Below are 22,336 nucleotides of genomic sequence, written 5' to 3' on the forward strand. Positions count from 1 at the left end.
GGACCCTCCCCCATCATTGGATGTCTACATCCCACAGCCCGAGCCCCACAAGCTGGAGTCAGCTGACAAGGCCAGCCATGGGCATTTAATTGCTGTGTAGCCATACCCTACGTGGCCTTGGAGAAATTGTTCAGCCTTATTGTGCCGGTTTCCCCATCTGTACCAAATGGAGATAATAATGCTTGCTTACTGACATCACGGGGCTGTTATGAGGATTCAGTGTTTAGGGCCAAGATTGTCCACAGTATTGTTCAGGATAGAATTTGGCCCCTAATATTCATTCAGTGCTTAGAATAATGTAAAGCACTATGTGGCTGTTAAGAACTAATTTTAAACATGAATAGTGTAAAGTGGGTCTAGGAGGACATGTTAGTTTACGACATCTAGCAGCATGCTTCTCCCTTTCTGGAAGCCTGATGATGACACTTCTGTAAGTCTCACTTCTGTGCTGCTGCAAGACCACAAGTGCCACAGCAGTAGAGATTAGATGAAGGTGTTGTATAAAGAGTTCTCATAAACATTCTCTCACGCAGATTCACTTACTTCTTGAGTCATGCTTTCTCTTTTTAGGCTATGCTCCAGTTACTGGAATGTGTCATCCTGTACGAAGTTGCACCCTCAACCATGAAGATGGTTTTTCCTCTGCATTTGTGGTGGCCCATGAAACTGGGCATGTGTAAGTACTTTGAAAAGCTCTATCTTATTATGTCTTTGATGCTGGGGACTGTTTGTGGTGTTGGGAAGGTATGTCCTTGTGGTTTAGATACAAGACTAAAGAGTTAAGCTTAGATTCCATTCTTAGCTCTGACAAAGAAATCCTTTGTGACCTTGGACAAACCCATTAAACACTCTCTCTCAGCTTTTGCAGCTGTAAAATGGAGACATGCTTACCTACGTCACAGGCTCATTCTGAGGCTAAACTGATAAAGGCCTACAAAATGCATTCCGATCTCCTGGCAGAAGAGCAAAGTATTTATTGTTATGCAAAATAATTTCTTTGCTATAGCGGAAGACATGAGTCTCGAAAGCAATTCTCAGTAAATATAGTCACATCTTCTATGTGTGCATCACCTTCTAGTAATATTGTATAACACCTCAAAGAGGGTACATTGTATGTTACAGCATAATAACATATGCCAAGAACTGAAGCTACATCCACTTCCTAATACATTAATTTGAAGGATACAACTATTTTATTTGCTGGTGTAGTAAGAACCTGTTTCCAGGCAGGGAGCTGGTAAATCTTTTGTTATTTTAGGATGACTCAGTTTCTTCAGGAATAAAGCACATTCATTTAGATGCCTTCATCTCCTCAGTGGAATCACAAATCCCAGAAGTCTTTTCACTGAATGGGGCTTTACTGTTCCTACATTAAGAACACTTGTCAGAGTCTGGTGAATCCTACAGTGCATATTAATTAAATAGGGACATGGAATTGATTCCTACATGGATTTGGTTCTCGTATCACTAACTCTTGGCTTCAGCATTTCAGCAACTAGGAACATCTGATCAGAATGGATGATACATCACTAAAGATGTCTTTAGCTTTTGAAATCATCTTTAGTCCGAACATGTTACCATACAGTTAGTTATCAGTGGTGTGTCTCCTGAAAGAAGACCCCAGTATCAGTCAAATTTCAGTCTCAGAACAATGCAGTAGAACCCCCTGACACAGGGCAAGGGGGAGATTGGTTTTGTTTTGTGGGGGGTTTTTTTAATAAAGCAAAAAGGAATAAAAAGTTGCTGTCACTCGGGGTGAAAGTTTTAAAAGCTTCTTAAGTCACTTAGGAACCTAAGTCCAATTTACTTTCAGTGGGATTAAAGATCCTAAGCCACTTAGGTCTTTTGATTTTACCCTCGATGAAAATACGCTTGTTCTCCTATCTTCTGTTCTAGATTAGGCATGGAGCATGATGGCCAGGGCAACAGGTGTGGGGATGAGGTCCGAATGGGGAGCATCATGGCCCCCCTTGTCCAGGCTGCGTTCCATCGTTTCCACTGGTCTCGCTGTAGCCAACAAGAGCTGAACAGATATCTACAGTGAGTAACTTATGAATCTGACTCTCTTTGGCTAGGAAGTTTTTAAAAGCCCCTCTGAGAGTCATATTTGAACTTTGTGCTTTTATTAGCTACTAAGACTGGGTTTTAAAAAATCCCAAACCCCATCCTGCTGGGAACAAGACACTTTTCCAGGAGATGCAAATAACAAAGGCTCAGATGGACTATTCATTTAAGTACAGCTATTAGTGTTATTGAAATTTGATAATATGTACACTGTCATCCTCGAATCTACAAGCAAATATGATTACTGGTCTTGTTACCAACTTGCTTCCTCCCACCCTGCAGCTGATAGAAAACCTGTCTCATTAATCTGAGTAACACTCTTCGGTTGTAAGGGTAGCTGGAGAATTGGATGCAACTCTGGTTGGTAGAAGAACATATCAGCAGCATTTCCAAGTACTAAAGCTGTGCTGAGCCAGTTGCATTGTACTGGGATGCTTAAGGAGGAAAGCATGTGCCCTTCCATGTACGTGCAGGGCTCCCACTGACTTCAGTGGCAGCCTCTCAAGAACACCAAAAGGAAGAATTTGGCCCTAAGGCTTTCTTTCTATGATTACTTTATCTCTAAATACCCTGTCATTACAAAGGCCAGTCCATTTCCCATGCTTTCTAACAGCCTCCTCTATGTTCCTTTCCTCTTTAAAGAGAAACCACCAACTTGAAACTTAGTTTCAAAAGGCCAATAAAAAAAGAACTTGGTCTGCTTCTGTGTCCTCCTGTCAATGGATGTGTTTTTAAAAATCGCATTTTTCCTATTTTAAAAAAAAATCTTTTTTTCTCTCTGGTTGCTGTGTGAAAGACATACAAACAACAGGGGAAAACCTATTAACTGAATATACTGGGGAAACTCTGAAAATGCTTAGAAAAAAGTTGAAAAATACATGAAATAAACCAATTAAAAGAAACCACTCTTTATTTTCTCACTTCTTTTTAAGTTACGGTATATGAAGTGTTACTTTTGGCAATAATAAGTAAAAAATTATGAGGGGAAAGTTTTTTCAGTTAAATCCCTTTAAGCTATTTGTGTTAAATAAAAGTAATCTGGTCTAGAGCTCTGATTTATTTTTTAACCACAGGGTACAGTAAAATGCTTCTATGAATAAAAATATTGCACAGATAAGAGATGAGTATGATGTCTTGTTCTAAAGTAGACCTAGACTCAAAATTCTGTCCTTTGTTCATTGAGATCATTAGAATGACCTGAATAATTGCCAGATATAGGACACTCCTAGTCTTCCTACAGAATCCACAAGGAATTTGATCCTAATTGGATTTTTGGTTACCATTTTTCACAGCCAAAGAACTACTCTTGTGAATATGATGAATAACATGAGAGGAAAATTATGGCCATAAAAACAGAGAAATTGGTTTGTTAAATGTAACTAATTTTGTGATGTCCCCAGATAATACTAGATTACATGTGAACATAGCAGGGATACTGTCCACCATGTGACACTTGAGAAAGTAGCTTTGAAATTATGAAATTCACAGTTACACGATAGTCAACCATTACTGCTGGAAACAGTTTGGATCCTCTGTGCTCCAGGAGTCTTCCCCATGTATGTTTCAAGTTCGTTGTAGGCAATGTGTTTGCAGTGTTACTAGTGTTTAAGATACCAGGAGAATCTGTAATAGGAACACCTCCCTCCCTCTCTCCCTCCCTCCACACACACACACACACACACACACGAAGGAAGGAAGGAAGGAAGGAAGGAAGGAAGGAAGGAAGGAAGGAAGCCCTGTCAGAATCCTGTAAAGAGAGGAAAGCTGTCAGAAGAAATATAAAGATGGAACAGCCCTACGGTTTAATAAAGCAAAGGCCAAAAAGTACATTTGCTTGTACGTGAACTTGCTTCTTCTGGTCTAGTGTATAGGAATTTATTATGGAGCTCAGCAATATTCATGGGTGGCAGTCCTGACTTTTGGTTCTAAAGCTTTACTTGAAAGACAGCCGGCAAGAAGAAATTCCACAAATGGAAAATTAATTAAATGTTTTCTTTTCTTCTCAGCCTCATTTGTAGAGGATTCTTTCTCGATTCTTTTCAAATAGGGACTCTGGGGAGTTACAGAAATATACCTGCAAGCTAAATGGAAATTCTAATGGAAAGACATAAGAAAAATAAAAGGTCGAATGCTGTCCCATGTTAAATGCAGATACAGCATGGTAAATACCATGTAAGCATAACTGAAATACTAACTGTTCTTTATGAACCAGTATCTGAGAAATTATACCCTGTATTTTGTTTGGAATGAAAATTTAAAGAAATCACAAAAGCTATAAAAGTCTCACATTCCCGTCTATTACTGTAATTTTTGCCTATTGCAGTTCCTATGATTGTCTGCGTGATGATCCGTTTGAACATGATTGGCCTCCCCTTCCCCAGCTGCCAGGAATTCACTACTCCATGAATGAGCAGTGCCGTTTCGATTTTGGTTTGGGCTACATGATGTGCACTGCTGTAAGTACTTAGCTGAGTTCTGCTATTCCTCATCCAGGCGTGTTGTAATTGTTCTTGAAATGGCCTTAATAAGGACATTATAGTTAAGGCTTCCGATTTTAGGTTTTAATGGATAAACACTGATAAAAACAGCCTGATGAGGGAAAAAAAGAAGAAGTCAGTGATTATCCAATAAACACGGGAAAAACACCAGAAATGGTTACTTGCATCTAAGGGCTTGTCTACAAAGAGCAGTACTGTGGACTATGGAGGTGTGATTTCTAAAGCACACTAATATGTTGCATATTAATTGGTCCATATAGACCCTACTTGTGCACACTAAACGTTCTGCAGCGCACTTTAACCTAGTGCTACATTCCTACATGTGCACAAGGGAACATTACAAAGAAATTATTCATTACAGTATATATTGCTGTCATGAGTAATGTAATATATGTGACAGATATTGCAACTACATGCAGTATCTTTGGAGAAACATTGGATTACGGTTATGAATGATTTATATATCGCTGTAGATTATATGCAGTTCTGGCGGCGGGGACGGTTGTGTTTAGCTCCTCCAGGAACTAATAACAGTAGGGGGTGATTAAGGTGAATCACTCAGGTTGTAAACACCTCCAGAGAGGTACCATCCCCTAAGGAGGCTTACGTATCCTGGTTCAAATTGGGTTTTCCAAATACCAATAGACAAAAGAGGGGCTTTTGGCATAACAAAGCTTCATTTAAAATGACTCAGGGCCTTCTTTCTGATCCAGGACCTTTTCTCCAAGGGGAACCCCACCCTTGCAGAAGGGTTGGAAAGACTTTGGCCTGCTAGGGCCCCATAAGACTGATGGGTGACTCCTGGTGTGTTTAGTGTGTGTTTAAATCTGTTAATTGTTTTTATTGCATTTTCTCTGTAATGTTTTTGCATTAAGAAAAAGGACACTTGCTTAGACAGAGCTGTGTGATAACTTGTAACTGCTGGCAATACGCTGGTCATAGCCCTTGGAGAGAAAGCACAGGTTCTAGCCTTTAGGCAAACTGGCTTGCTGGAGGTATCACAGTGTAAGTCAGGGAGCTGTGCAGCCTAACTCCTGCCTCTCTCCTGCCCGCCCCCATCCCCACCCCCACCCCTGTTCAGAAGAAAGTGAGACAAGAGTCCCTACCCATAGACACATGATGGCTGGAGGCCTGACACCTGAATGGGCATGCCTGGAGTAGAGCATGGAAGTGGGAAATATAGGTGAAATTACCCTGAAGCTGTGACAATATATATTACCCATTACAGTATATACACAGAGAGAGCCCCCCCCAAACCTCTAACTTTTGGACATCTACATAAAACTCAAAAATTGCTACCAATAAACCTTGAAAGTGAAATTAATAAACCCTGAAAAACAGAAACCCTAATTATAGTGAAGCTGCCATGAAGTATATTGTATCCAGCTAACTATAAACAAGGAATAATACACTAACTTTGATGTGATAAGGAAACTCCTTTTAATCTTGTTGGGTCTTTTATTTTTTTTTAATCAGAGGTCAAGAAATTATTATGCTTTAATTTAATTAGCGGTTCCAGGCTTGAAACACAAAGCCTGCTATGTCATTTAGCCTGCCACGCACAGTGCTGGTGTCTGCTTACTTCTTTTTTTGCAAAACTCCCACCTAGGCTAGAGAGGAACAATAGTGGTTTTCATCACTTGTTTGTTTAATGTTTCACGCTTACTGCTCACATAAGGCAAGATGCTGTATCTTGCACAAAAATAACCAATTCTATTGAAAGGATCATGTATTGTTGTTCCTAATGTGGGCAAGGGGTGCTGAAGGCAAATAGGACAGCTTGCGTGCACATTCAGTGAAGCAGTGGTCTCCCTTGTACCATGAACATAATATGCAAAGAGCATTTTTGAGGTCAGGCAGGATTAGTACAACTTCCTACTGGCTTGGCCTGAGGGAAGATGATCTTTTGAGACATATGGTAGAGCTTTGCCTCCCACTTCCATCTCCTAAAAGTGGGACTAAACTGTAAGCTATGCAAAGAGGAACTTCCAGGAGGTGTGGCAGTTGCTCACGCACAGTGAGAGTTCTGGTTCGAAACTCATCAACGATAACGTGTATGACAAACACAGCGACTCCCGACATTGAATAGGAAAGTCTAAGCATCAGCTGTATTATGATGTCTGGACACAATCCCATTGATGCTACTCTGGGAGAAAGTCACTAGTATGTATTCTTTTGAATAGTACCTTCTTCAAATAACTGCTATTAACCTAGTGGCCAATCTGTGTTTGAGTAAAATGGGTGAATCTCTACTCTTTCAACTTCTGTATCAACTCTGTTCACTTTCCCACTAAGGTACCAGTCTCTCAGGAACCTGTGCAAATGAGTCCTTTGTTTGCAGCACCAATTTAACATAGTGATAAATCCAGCTTTGTGCTGCACAAGTGTCTTTAGCAAGGAAGAGGGCTTGGGCAGGCCATTCACATACACACAGCAGTAAAGCAGCTTATGTACCTAGCACTCACGAGAGCAGTAGACAAGGAAACTGTCTTGCCTTTGCCCACCACAACCCCAGCACAGCATATAGCCTGTTAGCTAAGGTGTCTGGTCAGGCCCTTTGCTGGCTAGCAAAGGGCTGTGAAGTCTTGGTCCATGACTCGGGCTCCTAGGCATTGCAGTTATACAGATAAATAATGTCTACTACCATCTACTGCATGCAGCTCATCACATGGTGTCTGATTGCCCTTGTCCATTCTATCCTGTGGCATTAAGATGAACCCACTCTCACATTTCCAGCATCACTCCACTCAGGGCAGGATTTCACTACCAGAGTCAGTGATATTTCATGAAAACTCCACTCAAATGTGACCTGGCCAAGGGCTGTTATTAAGTGGTCCTTATTACTCCGTGATAACATCTTCCTCTTTTAAAGCTGGAAGAAAATAAACTGCAGAGAGTGTTTCTAATGGAATTCTGTGTCAGACATCTCCAGAAGCAACATATACTCTGCTTTTTTTGTGTCGTAGTTCCGTACGTTTGATCCCTGCAAGCAGCTGTGGTGTAGCCATCCCGATAACCCTTACTTCTGCAAAACAAAGAAGGGACCGCCACTGGATGGGACTATGTGCGCGCCTGGAAAGGTGAGACTATATATCGCATTTTTTATGCTATTGGGCGTACATGTATGTGTTCGCGCATTTGGGGGATTTCATCAGGAATCTAGGAACAAGATGGCGTTGCTCTTTCTGGTTTGACCTTGTCTGAAATTGTGTGCAATCTGGTCCACTCATTTCAGAGGGAATACAAAAAAGGACCACAACAGTGGTAAGATTGGAGACTAAGACTTATGAAGAGAAAATGTTCACTAGTAGTCCTCAAACTATGGTTCACTGCACACCACCTAGAAAAGACTGTCAAAGTTGTGAATTGGGAGGATTGTGTGGATGTGATTCAAGTGCAGATGCCAGTGTCTTGTAAAGTGGTCTACAGAATAATGGATTTGGATAGTCATTGTTGTATAGTATAAAAAAGAGAATGCACAAAGAGGGGCTTAGTATCTTAATACCTTTCAAGTCAGTAGCTCATAATATTTGGCCATTGCCATTTTTCATCTCTACAAACTTTAACTCATTCATCCTCACATCATTCGAAAAAAAGTATTTTAATCTAGCTGAATGGAGGGGGGAAACTGAGGAAGAGAGTTTAAGTGTTTAGCTCAAAGCTGTACCAGAAGTCAAGTTGAGAGTTTGCTTAGACCTAAGGCATTCCAGGGGCCCCAGTCTGGCCAAAAGCGTTGGCTTTTGAATTGCTAGTAAAAATCTAATTATCTAAGAGATGGGATAATCTGAGCTGTGAAGAAAAGTAGAGAGAGAAAATAAGGTTGCAACAACATGAGGTCTGGAGCTAGAGATTTGTGTTGATCTGTACTATGTAACATCTGTCTAGCGATCTAACCTATTTTCAGTACCAGTCCCTGTAGTATCTAAGCATCGATAGATCTGTACTTATTTGCAAATCATAGTGATATGGCCACAAGAGGGGTTATTCATTTGCAAATAATCTGTCATAAGGTGTGGTTGTGTTTACACCTCTAGTGATGCTTATTGGCAGCCATGGCAACAGAAAGTAATAAGATTTCAGAGATTACAGTTGAACTAAGCCCACAGTAACGATAGTCAGGGCAGCCCAAATGTAAGTATAAGTGTGGGGAAAGTACAGCAGGTGTGGAAATTCAGGCTGGATACCATTCAAAGAGTCAGGTGCCTATGTCTACAGTAGCCCCATCTTTGTTTTCTCTGTTCAGTCTCTCTGCAGGATTCTTCAGTAGGCTTCAGCTCCCTCTTTTATGACACTTCCACAGCTCCTATACCCCTACAATCACCCCTACAGTGCATTACACAGCACCATCAGAAGACCCACAAATTCAGCAGTGGCCATGACACATGAGAGAGGCTGCCTTAGCTTTTGAGTCTTTTGACAGCTGCTTCGAAGGAGGATGGGACTATGAGACCTATTCAAGGGCACCAAGATGAGAGCAGCTAGTGACTATTATGAAGGTAGAAGCCAGGGCCCATTGTGAACGCTATGGGGGGAAATATTGGAGGCTTATTTAGTGGTTTGCAGGGAGCGAAGGGAAATATTAGGAGTTTTGGAAGTGGGGAGAGAAACTTACAGATGGCAAAGGTTTGGGCTAGTTCCTATTCTTTTGAAACTACACTTTATTCAGCCCTACCATATAGTAATTATCAGTTACCCTTTTACAGACCTAACTGCATGCTCATTAAGGGTCTGATCCCCAAACCCATTAAGGTTAATGGAAATACTCCTCCTGACATCCTTGGGCTTTGGAACAATCAGTCTATACAATGACCCTTTCGGGGCAGTGTTGCTACTTGGAAAGGATTTTTCTAGAGGGTGTTAAAGGCGAGATACCGTTTTCCTGATGGACAGCATAATTTATACAACAAGTAAATCATGTTAGTAGCTGCTGCTGTGGTTTGAAACCTCTCTTTTTGGATAAAAATGTCATGTGGTTCTAAATTCTTTCCCCCTGTACACTGTGGTCTGCTGGAACCCAATCTCTTTTCTTTTTCTCCTCCCCAGATGATTCCTATTATGTAACACCATATTGCCTGTGGGAAATGTATCAATAAAACTTGAAAAATAAAATCCCAAACCTAAGACAATATTTTAGTTAATTAGCCAGGACTTTATTTTTGGTTAAAAATATAAAATTAGCTATTTATGCAATTAATAAATCTAACAAATGCAGTATTGAACATAATCTATACTGGAAAATGGTTACTTGTTTAACTGTTATTACTGTATAGCACAAAATTTGAATGTCAAAATAATTGAATAAATATTATAAAAACATGAGTTTTATTCCAAATATGTTGGAGACAGGCTTTTGAATGGACAAAGCACTTCAAAACAAACTTTACTAATTGAACCTGCCTCGGTTGATGAGAAGGATGGAGGTCTCTTCTATTTCTCTATTCTATGACTGTAGTTAAGCATTTTTATGTTACCAGATTGGTAGTGAGCAGAGATAGAAAGAGAACTGGCAAAATGGAGCCATCCATAATAACTCGCAGGAGAAGGTTGAGTTTTGACTCCAATAAAAATTATACCAGTTGGTTATATTGAAGATAGTAATTATATTGTAGATAGTAAGTGAATTGTTTGTTGTTCTCTTAACAAACTGGCACCTTTTGGAACAGCTGGTACTACTTTATGCATTTGGGATGAAGTCCTGGCTTCATTGAAGACAATAGCAAAACTCCCATTTCACCATTGGTAGTTTACTTCATTAGACAATTAGTTAAGATAAGGGATAGCTGCCATTTTGTCACTTGCTAAGTGTTCAACATTCCTTTCTTGTGTCCTACCTTGAAGCACGTCAGCCTTTAATAATTTGGAGCTTCATATGGAAGAAGGTTAAAAAACCCTGGAACTTCATCTTTTTTCCGACAATAAACACTACTTTGCTTGGTCTTCCATGTTTCACATGGATGGACATAATACGCGTGTCTAAGGTCTGTAACATGATTTTGTATTAAATATTTTTATGAAACCAGAGAAAAATATAATTATTTTCCTTTTGCTAGCTCTCCCTTCCTCGCGGCCCATCAGTTCATTTTAGTACTTCACACAAAAATTGGAAGAAACAAAGGACATTAACAAACTATAATAGCCTTGCACTTGCAACGATATGGTTAAGGATCAGCCAATGTTTCCATTATAAACAAAAATCTTCAGAATTTTATGTACCTCAGCTGAGATGTTGCATACTGAGTTTCAGACCAGAGAAAAATTTTATAGCTAACTGTATAAATTGGCTATTTTATAGTTCAGGGGAGATGCAAGAGTTTATGCATATTTTGAAGCTTTAGTGGATAATAGAATTATAAACATCTTATCCCTAAGGACACCGTTCCGGATTTTTTTGGTAAACATTTTGTATTCTTCCAAGAGATCCTTAGAAAATTATATAAAATTAAAAAATATGTTAACTAGTATTCAAAAGACTGAGCTGAAGTTTTCTTCACAATAGCATGAGTTTTAAAAGTGTCCTTAAATTTGAATTTGCTGGCTCTAAATTTGAACAATATATTTATCAGGAAAGTGATGGTACTTGGTGGTTCTGAATACAGGCAAATCGGCAAAACTCCCTGCCATCTTTTCCTTGCCTCTTTGCCCTCTATTTTTTAGCCTCTTTTTTGATGCATGTACTGTCATCACCCACTTTGGACCATACCAAGATCTCTGTTCTATAACAGATTATGTTGTGAGGGTGTGATTGTATCATTCACACAGTACATAGAGATGAGAGTCAAGCCCTACCTTTGCAATTTCCTTTTATATGAAATGGAAGGTCACACATTCCTTACTACCTGATCAGAGTCTGAGGAAGAGGAAAATAACTTGAAACTTTGTCCACATATTTTCTTTGGAATAATGTCTGGCAAAAAAGGAACAACCATCAATAATCAACTAAAGTTGTTGGTTCAAAAAGATCCATTTGTTTTCCATTTCTGAGATTTGCAGCTATCAGCATTAATTCCCAGTCCCCATTTTAAGATGGGCCAATCTAAACACTACTGGTGTGTCATGAAAACATTCTGGCTTTGCAGCGGCCGAAGGAACTGAATGCCAGAAATGGTTGTGATGTTGTTTTGGAGACTAACCAGACTTAAAGGACAAAGATTTTCACCAGAGTGTTGCTTGCAGAGTACTGATAGCTGTTCTCTGAACTTTTCGAACCTCAGTCGATGTTACTGAACAGAATCTAATCTAGCCTGTTCTCTCCTTCACTGAAGGAACTGTCAGGGGACCAAGACTACCTACGATAGAGACAAGATAACTAGAATGTTTTCAGCAGATGTTGTACAGCAGCATAATAGTCTTTGTTCTGAATTCCCAGCCCATATCTTAGACACAGTTCTAAGATTAAGTAATGAAAGGAGGACAAACTGTTAAATTTTCTAATGTCTTACATATTTGTCTGATCAAGCAAGCTTTACCAAAACTCATCCATAGTTTCCAGCAGCAGTCTTTTGCCTGTCATTTTATCTTCAGATGCTTCCATTTGAAGTCCAATATACTTGTAGGAATTATTGGAAATAATTACTCTAAAGAGTTAGATTTTGCCACTTCCCGCACTTTCAAATGGATTTCCATTGGGCAAATGGAGAAATGTAACCCATTGTATTTTGTTCATTTGCAACAGGCTGACAATTCACTCTTTTTAGCGATGAAATGACAAAATATTTTCATGGCTTTCTCCTTCCCAGGCGGAAAAGGAAATATTACTGTGAAAAATCCTGCCTTTTGTCATGCAAAGTATTATTTTTTGTTACATATATTGTTTTGCATTGCAGCAAAATCTAATTTTTAACAGCACTGAGGGAGGTCTGAGGAAGGAGGAATTGCAGGATCTGGCCCTATACTGCTTTTTAAAAAACTTTGATCTTGCAAGGATTTACGTATGCACTTAATACTGTGCAATCTGAGCAGTCCCATTAACTTTCATGAGACTACTCCCATGTGTAAAGTGAAGCATGTACACAAATCCTTGTGGGATAGGAGTCTTAATATGAAGTTGAATATATTGCATAAATTGCATTGTAAGATATGCAGATAAGGAGCAACTATAAAAAGCTTAGATCTTCTTAATGCATGTTGACCTAAAAAAGCATATGCTTTCCAGCTGATGATTTATTTACTTGTATCTGAGTCTCTTAGCCCCGCTGTTAGCCTCAGGCTTCTCCAACTGCATGAAATCATTGTAAATCTATTGGCAGGGTTTTTAAACTAGTATTTTTTGGTTGAGACATTTGCTTTGGCTTAGGCAAGCTAGCCCTTTCCCATGAGAAAGAAACAAGAAATAAGAGCATTCATGCAAGGAGATTTGCATGCTACAATCCATCTGCTTTCTACAGAGAGTAGTGCGACGGCTTATGCCACCTGGCACTCTTTTGTTTTGTTGTTAGAGAGGTAAGAACTCTCCTATCTTTCAGTGCCAATGAAGTTGACATTATTCTTGAATTTTGACACACAAACCAAAGATCAAATACACAGTTGACCTAGCAGCTATTTTCCTCTCTTGCACCATTTTAACAAGAAGATGATCTAAGCTGATCCTTTCTTTTTCCCTCCTTCATAAAAGCAAGGAATTTATTAAATATTGAAATTAAAAGATATTGTAAAAAAATTGACCAAGAAAAAAGTATTTTGACAAGGCTAATATGCACTTGAGGCAGTCCAGATAGTTTCCCAGTGAGAAAACAGACCTCCATTTCTCTAGGAGACAGTCGGATAAGTTAGTCACCACGGGGCAGAGAGAATACTTGACTCGCCACTCAAAGAAACTTTTATTGGCTTGCAGAGCCCATTGTTATGGGACAGCCTTCACTTTATCCTTCACAACTAAATATGCTTCAACAGATGGAACAGGTTGGCCCAGACCTGCATTGCTCTGCCATGATGGGGAAGTCTAAATAAATGTCTCCATGGTAGGATCTCAGCACAGCGTGGAGGAGGTTGAGAAGCACAGACCCTAACATACAGACAGACTTTGGGACTATCTTACAAATGTTTGGGCTGAAAAACAGGGATATGCCCTAAATAGAGCAAGCAATTCCTGTCTCTTATGACCGGATCGGACACAGAAAGGTTTACCAGCCCTCTCTTGCAGACTAATTTGGAAATGCCAGTGTCTCTCAGAACAGGGGTTCTCACCCTTTTTTTCTTTCTGAGGCCCCCAACATGCTATGAAAATGCCACAGCCCACCTGTGCCACAACAGCTGTTTTTCTGCATCTAAAAGCCAAGGCTGGCATTATCGGAAAGCAAGCAGGGCAATTGCCTGGGGCCCCATGTCACAGGGACCCCCGCGAAGCTAAGCTGCTCGGGCTTTGACTTCCGCCCTGGGTGGTGGGGTGAGGGCAGTGTGGGCTTTCTCCTGTGGGCCCCAATGAGTCTAATGCCATCCCTGTTTGTTGGACCTCCTGAAAGCTGCTTGTGGACCCCCAGGGGGCCACGGACCCCTGGTTGAGAACTGCTGCCTTAGCAACGCAGTGGCTTCTTGGCGTGTACACTTTTTGATTCAAAGAACAGCTGAAATCAGCTGTGGAACCTTTTACTGTAATAGATTTAAACTTCCTCTCCTGGAAATTACACTTGTTTTTGACTGTCCCTTCTGCCAGAAAAAGCGGCGAGACTACAAGCAGAGTTGTCTCCTCTTCCACTCAGAAAACAGTTTACATTTACCCTCCCTTTTTTTCCTTCTTACCAAAAAACTGTTTGTGCTTTAATGTCAGTTGCATAATTAAAATGAAAACCTCTGTTTTTGTTAGGAATAGAGGTTCCAATTAGCACTTTTCCAGCTGACTAAGACGTTAAATGGGTTAATGGTGGGAAGGAAAGAATCCAGGTTCCTTCATTACACTGGAGATCAAGCTATTTATATTTGACATCCTCACGCTCCTTCCCCCTTGCAAATGTAATACTGTGCTGGATTCTATTACAGATCTTGTTCTCCTGTGCAAGCTCCCCCTGCAAACTCTTCTCCTTTCAACCCAAAACAAGAATTGGCAGAGCTGGAGATGACTCATTTTGCATGTTTCTTGATGTCTAAACTTCAGCTTCCATGTTTACCATGTGGAGACTGGCAATCAACATAGGACTAACTGCTCCAGTGAAAATTGAGACAGCTTCTTTCCCTTGAGCAACAATGCCAACAGTGCTTCACTTCTATTAACTCACCATTTTGTGAGCCCTGTCAGTACTTTAGATGGGTGATTTTCACAGTGGTTGCATCCTACCCCCTTTCTCCTGCTTCTGGCTGAAAAAAACAGGGAAAAGTTTAAACCATGGCATCACTTTTTGGGGGAGTGCTGCATCACTTTCCCCTCCCCTCTCCTCTGCCCCCTGAGTTCAAGCACTAGATCATTTCATATAAGCTGTAAATATGTAGCTGATCTCATACAGGCTGAGAGAGTCAGAGAATAATGTATAAATTCACACCTGATGGTTCAAAGCTTTGATGATGAGAGAAGGATTTTTAGATAATTGCAGACCAGGAAATATTGAATATCATCTTCTCTCAAACAAGGTTGAAATGTGGACTGACAGCCTGATGCATGCTTCCACGCAGGCCCCAGCCACCCTTCAACTGTTGTTCAGACTAAGCCACCCTTCCAGACTGGTGTCACTAGAGAATCTGAGAAGGGTGCAGCACTGAACTTTCAAATTCTTGTGAAGCGTGAGAGAATTAGCATTCATGACATTAGGCCAGAGAAAATTCACCATAAATGGATTGTGTGGGTAACCCACCTCCTTCATAAAGCTTTTCAGCAATAATGTGTACATGCTACTCTTTTTGTTTCTTAAATTCATTGCCGTCTGTATTCATGTCTTTAGATGAGAGCCCTCCGGAGCAGAGATTTGTTTTTTGTTAGGTAGAGTTTACCTGTGTTAGAGCCCAATATACATATAGTCCAGTGCCCCAGTTTTGCTTTGACATAAGGCATCTGGCATAGAGGACCAAATACTGATGCCACTGAGTAGTTGAGATCTCAATGATACTGTCCAGTTATTACTTGATGTTAGTAAGGGTGTTGGAATCTGGCCCTTACTGACTCTCATGCTCCTCTGGAATGAATGTGATCCCTTAATTATGTTTTGATGTAGAGTATTTTACAGTCATGATAGAGAATCAACATCTTAAACCCTGTTTCTCCTCTATTTTTGTGAGCTGTTGTCTAACCAAATTACTGACACAATAAATCATCTGAATAGCAATTCAAAGTCACTAAACAATTAATCATATAACAATTTTACTAATTATTCCCCTTTTTATTTACTTTATTGATGACTGTCCATCACTTCTAAGAATTAGTCTTCCTGAGCACTAATCACTCTATGCTTTAAGGAAGCTTTTGTGTTCTAAATCTTCTCTTTTTGTTTTTGCTGGCAGCATGCATTTGGCCATATGCTCTGCTTATACTGGATGCCAAATTCTTGGATTCTCAGGCTTGTTAAGCTGTGTAAAATGTTGTTGTTGATTTGAATGAGAAGAAAAGTAAGTGAATGATTACACTTGTTGTTATGGCCATCTGTGTGTGAGAACCAGGCCTCTCACTTGACAGGAACTGTTAAAACAGACAAACTGTGTAAAATAATTAAAATATTAAAATGTCTTCTGGCCACCCACATTTCATCAGTGTGACTTTTATAGGAATGATGAAAAGTAAGGGACAAATTCTACTGTCCTTAACTGAGGAAAAACTCTGATTAACTTCAGTGGGAATCTTCCTTAAGGACTGGAGAATTTGGCCCTGAGGTATTAGGGGGGTCTCGTTGAAGAGGGGAAGGGAGAAAGTTGAAAAGATAGAAACTTATTAGTGTTTAGCAAAGGGGCAGTTTTCAAACTCTTTAGGACCACTATACTCTTGGATTTGAAATTGAATCAGAAACCATAGAGCAGTGGAGACAGTGAGGTATGGATTAAGCTAGTAGAGCAGAGGTGGGCAAACTCGGCCCGCAGGCCCGTCCTGCCTGGCCCCTGAGCTCCCTCCCCCGCTGTCCCCCCTTCCCTGCAGCCCGTCTTGTGCCTTCCCACCTCTCAGGCTTTCCAACAAGCCTGTCCTGCCGCTCTGAGCAGCCTGGTAAGGGAGCAGGGGTAGTGGGGGACAGGAGGTTCCGGGGGGCAGTCACGGGACAGGGGGTGGTCAGATGGGGCGGAGGTTTGGGGAGGGGGGCTGTCAGGAGACAGGGAGCAGGGGGGGTTGGATGGGTGTGGGGTCCTGGGTGGTCCCGATGGGGGGGGACAGGGAGTAGGGGGTGGGGTCCCGGGGGGGCAGTTAGGGACGGGGGTCCCAGGAGGGGATGGTCAGGGGACAAGAAGTAGGGGGGGTGGGTGAGTCAGGGGTCCTGGGGGGCCTGTCAGGGGGCAGGGGTGTGGATAGGGGTTGGGGCGGTCAGGGGACAAGGAGCAGGGGGGCTTAGATAGGTGGTGGGGTCCCGGGGCGTGGTTAGGGGCAGGGGACCCCGGGAGGGGACGGTCAGGGGACAAGGACCAGGGGGGTTGGATGGGTCAGGGGTTCTGAGGGAGGCAGTCAGGGGGCAGGAAGTGGGAGGGGGTGGATAGGGGGCAGGGTCCAGGCTGTTTGGGGAGGCACAGCCTTCCCTACCCAGTCCTCCATACCGTTTCGCAACCCCGATGTGGCCCTCGGGCCAAAAAGTTTGCCCACCCCTGTAGTAGAGTAAAGACACATGTACCTGGAGTACTGTACTCCACAAGTTCTCAACTGGCCCAAGCCATGCCTCCTGTCTAAACTGCTATTTTTTAGCAGTGTAGTGTCCTGCTGCCTTCCTACTGCTGGAGCCTTTCCTGTCCACAGGAAAAGACTCCAACAGCGGGGGAACAGCTGGAAAGGCTGCTGGAGCCCTTTGCCACCGCAGGGAAAGTCTCCAGGAGTGGGGAAAGGCTCCGATGGCAGGTGAGCAGCCTTTCCCTTACTGTCTCCCCTCCTCTTCCTTGCTGCAGTGAAAGGCTCTGGCAATGAGGAGTAACTAAAGCTGCCTTTCCTCTGCCGGAGCCTTTCACTGACGTGTAGCTACACACTGTCATGTGGACATGGTGTGCTTTTCTCTGTGGCTTGTATTTAGCTGCATGTAAGCTACACACCACCAAAAATGGTGTATAGTGTAGACATAGCCACAGAGATGGAGAAAACCTTTTAGGTCAGACATTACTTACTCTAAGGTATGAGTATTGAGAATTGTTCTCCTCTGTGTTTCTCCTTGTGTTTTGTCGAGTTTGGTTTTGAACTTCTGCATGGATGGGGCTTTCACCACTTCCTTTGGAAGAGTGTTTTGTGGTTTAATGACCTCACCGTGAAAAACTTTCCATGATTTTAAGTGTGGTCTAAAAGAATGTGCACAGGGTGGGGAGTAAGGTGGTCCAGAGTTCTAATCCTGGCTCTGCCATTGATTCACCGTGTGTTTTTAGGTGAGTCATTTCACTCTCTTTTCCCACCTGTTATTTGGGGTAATAATACCTACCTACCTTGTAGGATTGTTGTCAGGATTAATTAGTTAATGTCTGGTACAGTGCATTGAACATATAATATGCTAAGTATTGTTCATTTAATGCCATTTCTCTTCTAGTATGTCTACACTTCAAGCTGGCTGCGTGATTCCCAGTTTGAGGAGACATACCCACACTAGCTCTGATCAAGCTAATGTGCTAAAAATAGAGTGTAGGCACAGCAACGTGAGCAATGGGAGGGGCATCAGCCCCAGATATGTGTCCAAGGTCTCGGACGGGATCATACTTGGGGCAGCTATCCCCTCCTGTTGCTTCCACTGCCATGGCTATGCTCTATTTTTACAGTGCAAGCTCGATCAGAGAGAGCATGGATGTGTCTCCTGGAGTTGGTAATCACACCCCTTGCTCGAAGGGTAGACATACGCTGACAGTACTTGTGCACCTTAAAGCTTTCAACACAGTGGGTGGGTGAACCCTTTCCCTCCTCTACACAGTATTTTATGTGCTGTAAAGAAACTGTATGTTGTAAAAAGAATCCTCATCATTGCTAGATGTACTGAGTGCATGTGGTATAAGAGACGGCACTTGATATCTGTGGTTCCAAAAGCTTAAGTCTCTACCACTTGTACTAAATGAGTCTGTTAGTTGTTGTAAAGTTATGGTTGCAGCCACAAAGTGGAGTCATAAAACTCTGGAGGAGGTTTGACATTCCAGGCAATAGAGAGCAGTAGTACACACTTAGGTCCTGATCCTGCAATAACTTGTGCACATGCTTAACTCTGTGTGCTTAAGTAGAGTTAAATATGCGTGTGTTTGCAGGATTGGGACCATAGGCACATCAGGAGAGTGTGGACTCATTCTTATCTTCTGGAGAAGTGAAGAAATTCATAACCCATGCCTGTAAATGAAACCTGTTCAGATTTCATTGACCATAATGATACGCAGTACTCAGACTATGTGTTCAAATGTATCAAGATGGCAGCCACACAGTATTTAACCTTTTCAATGTTCTCTTTTAGCACTGCTTTAAAGGTCACTGCATCTGGTTAACTCCAGATATCTTGAAACAGGACGGAAATTGGGGAGCATGGAGTAAGTTTGGCTCCTGTTCTCGAACGTGCGGTACAGGGGTAAAATACAGGACACGGCAATGTGACAATCCACAGTAAGTCAACATACCCCATTTTTTTTCTTATATAAAGTGAATGATTGTGGAGGAATTCCTTTTAATTTACTGATAAAGTAATGCACGAAGGAATATTGCATACTGGAGGTTAAAAACAGGGTATGTCTACACTTACAGAGGCGTGTAGAGTACAGACACTGCATGCACAGCTAGCATGGGTATAAATAGCAGTATAGATGGTGAGGCACAGCTTAGGGGAGTAGAGAAGAGAGCCTGAACCCCCAGGATGTACTCTTGAAACGCCCTAGCAGTGCCTCCCATGTCTACAATGCTATTTGTAGTGAAAGGCTCCAGCAGTGGGGAAAGGCTCTGGCAGTGGGGAGCTGCCAGAGTTTTTCATTGCTGTCTCCCTGCTGCCGGAACCTTTCACTGTGGTGTGTACTGCACGCCACCATAAGTGTAGACATAGCCTGAGAGTTCAAACTCCTGGATTATATGCTGCCAAAATTTCTACTGACCCACTTTTTACCCAAGGGTAGATCATTTATCTTCTATGTACCTCAGTGTACCCATCTATGAAGCTGGTTATAACAGTACAGTACATTACAGGGGTCTTGAAAGCATTATTGTATTATCAACATCAATGAAAGTTGAAACAGTCCCTAAGGGATTTGTAAAAACAAAAAACCCTTGCTTCATTCATTAACGCTATAGTTAACCATTATTTTTCTTTCCTATTCACAGCCCAGCTAATGGAGGCCGTACATGCATAGGGCCAACCTATGAGTTCCAGCTTTGCAACACTCAAGATTGTCCCAAGGAGTTTGATGATTTCAGAGAGGAGCAGTGTAGACAATGGGATCCTTACTTTGAATATCAGAATATGAAACACCACTGGCTCCCATATGAGCATCTCGATGGTTAGTAATTCCCCATCTTGTTCTAATGTTGTCGTAGCAAATTTAGTCCCAGTCTGACCGCTCTGGGGACAGAAATTCATTGTCTACCAATGAGGTGCCACATGGTCATTAGCACTGCAGGCTTCCCCAGGTCCCCTTACCAATGTGCATCAACCTGGTGCAGGAGAGAGCCCCTCTTGGGGTGAACAGACAGTTCTGCTTTCCATGCTGGCTCAATCCTTGGCTCTTCTGCTTGTGCTGTCAGCAAAGTTGCAGACCGTTGATACAGATGCAGAAACGGGTTGTGCATGTTAGTTTGTAAGCTTAATGTATTGAAAACATGATGAGGGAGATGATAAAAACAAATTTCAGACTTTACGATAGTCAATAGGAGCTGCTGTGCATCTTTAAAATCAGAACATTTAGTTCAATTCTTTAGTACGGATTAAGAGTCCTAACAGGCAGCCAAGTTTTAAAATTTTGGCCACAGTAAAGAATGGATAATAGGGAACCCAGGTGCCAAAGCATCCATTTTTTGCCAGAGTTGGCCGCATCTGGTTTCTCAGATCCCAATAGAGGAAAGGCTCTTCTTAAGGTCAATCGTAATGTATTAAACTTGAGAGTTGATGGGAACCAGGAGTTGATGGCAAAATGCCCATGTAGTTCATTTGTCTGAATTGCTCCCCAAAACAATTTTCACTATTGCTTTACTTGTTTCTTCAGTTCTTGTGCAAGCTAGGATTTGAAGAGGAGCAGATGCAGATAGCTTCATGGCTTCATCTCAAGATGTACGTTTTCTTCCACAGAGAGGGGGAGAACAGTGTGGCCCACAGACCTGTGTGTATGAAATATTCTTCTACAGCCTGAACCAAAGCCCACTGAAGCTAATGGGATTCTTTTCATTGACTTCAGTGGGCTTTAGATCAGACAACTACCTTGTCTGCTCTGTTTTTATATCAGTATATCTGGTTTAGTTAGGGGTGTGATATTTTACTGAAATAATTATACCATCTTATTCCCCTTCCTGGGCAGAAATAAGGCTACAGGTGCCAGTAAAGCTGCATCCACACGTGGGGGGCTGTGCCATTTAATTATATACCCGTATAGTTAAAGGGATACAACTTTGGTGTGTAGACAAGCCTTAAGTTCATAAAAGTATGGTATAAAGTGCAGTTCTAACATATTCAGGGCCACACATTACCCTCTTATGAAGATAAGTGCACATAAATTGAATATTTTAGTGGATATACAGTATTCAGAGTCTGGGAGCAACATACATTTTTATCTTACCTGTCTTTTCTCTAGAGAGTCACTTTGGCAGATCTGCCTGAAGTTAGGGTCTCCGTCTCCCTTCATTTGACTAGTGGTTGTCTTCCTTGTGTTAATCCCATCTAATGGGGACAGCTCTGTGAGTCCTCTCCCTCTAAAATGGTCTGTTCAATGCCATATCCTGTATCACATCACATATTAACAAATCTTCCTTTATGACATCCCACCATTTTTTCTTGGGTTGGCCTCTCTGTCTTTTTCCTTCGGTCTTGCTCTGTTGGACTCTCTTACCCACATAGTTGTCAGGACTGCTCTTTACATGACCAAACCATCTGAGCTTGCACTCACTCACTTTTTCACTTATGGGTGTTACTTTGAACATGCCTCTAACATACTCATTCTTCACATGGTCTGTCTTGCTTACACCACTCATCCATTTGCATTTCTGTGGAACAGATCGTTTGCTCGTGGTTCTTCTTTGTTGCCCAACACTCAGTGCCATACATTAAAATTGGACAGGCCACCATTTTATAGACTTTCCCTTTTAATTTTACTGGTATCTTCCTGTCACACACAACACCACTCATCTCTCTCCGTCTGAGCCTGGCATTTATTATTGTAGCTCTAATTTCCTCCTCAATTTCCACATTTTCCCAGATTCTGAAGCCCAGATACTTGAAAGTTTGTGTTTTCGGCATTGTCTGCCCATCTAGTGTCAAGGATAATACTTCCATGTTCGCATTATTGAAACTGCATACCATCCTGCATACTGTTTTTCCTCTCCTTATTTTGAGCCCATGTCTCTCCATCACATTTCTCCATTTATCAAGATCCTCTTTTAGACTGTCCTTCTCCTCATTGCATAGAATCATAGCATCTGCAAACAGCAGGCCACCAAGCTGCTGCTTCGGTATGTTCCTCATAAGGGTATCCAGGACAAGAATAAAAAAGAAAGGGCTTTTAGCTAGCTGTACCCATTATTA

The 22,336-nt window shown here is 41.7% G+C and overlaps 1 protein-coding gene across 3 annotated transcripts in view; it reads left to right on the forward strand.

Annotated features, from left to right (window-relative positions):
* Positions 1-22,336, forward strand: part of ADAMTS2 (ADAM metallopeptidase with thrombospondin type 1 motif 2) — a 258,408-nt gene that overhangs the window by 212,190 nt on the left and 23,882 nt on the right. For all 3 annotated transcript variants that reach the window (XM_073355401.1, XM_073355403.1, XM_073355402.1), the window contains exons 7-12: positions 571-676; positions 1,897-2,040; positions 4,388-4,520; positions 7,529-7,642; positions 19,079-19,224; positions 19,930-20,105. In XM_073355401.1, the coding sequence (XP_073211502.1) occupies positions 571-676; positions 1,897-2,040; positions 4,388-4,520; positions 7,529-7,642; positions 19,079-19,224; positions 19,930-20,105 (819 nt within the window). The remainder of the gene's footprint in view (positions 1-570; positions 677-1,896; positions 2,041-4,387; positions 4,521-7,528; positions 7,643-19,078; positions 19,225-19,929; positions 20,106-22,336) is intronic.

Source organism: Lepidochelys kempii, chromosome 8 (assembly GCF_965140265.1).
Source record: "Lepidochelys kempii isolate rLepKem1 chromosome 8, rLepKem1.hap2, whole genome shotgun sequence".
Classification (NCBI taxonomy): Eukaryota; Metazoa; Chordata; order Testudines; family Cheloniidae; genus Lepidochelys; species Lepidochelys kempii.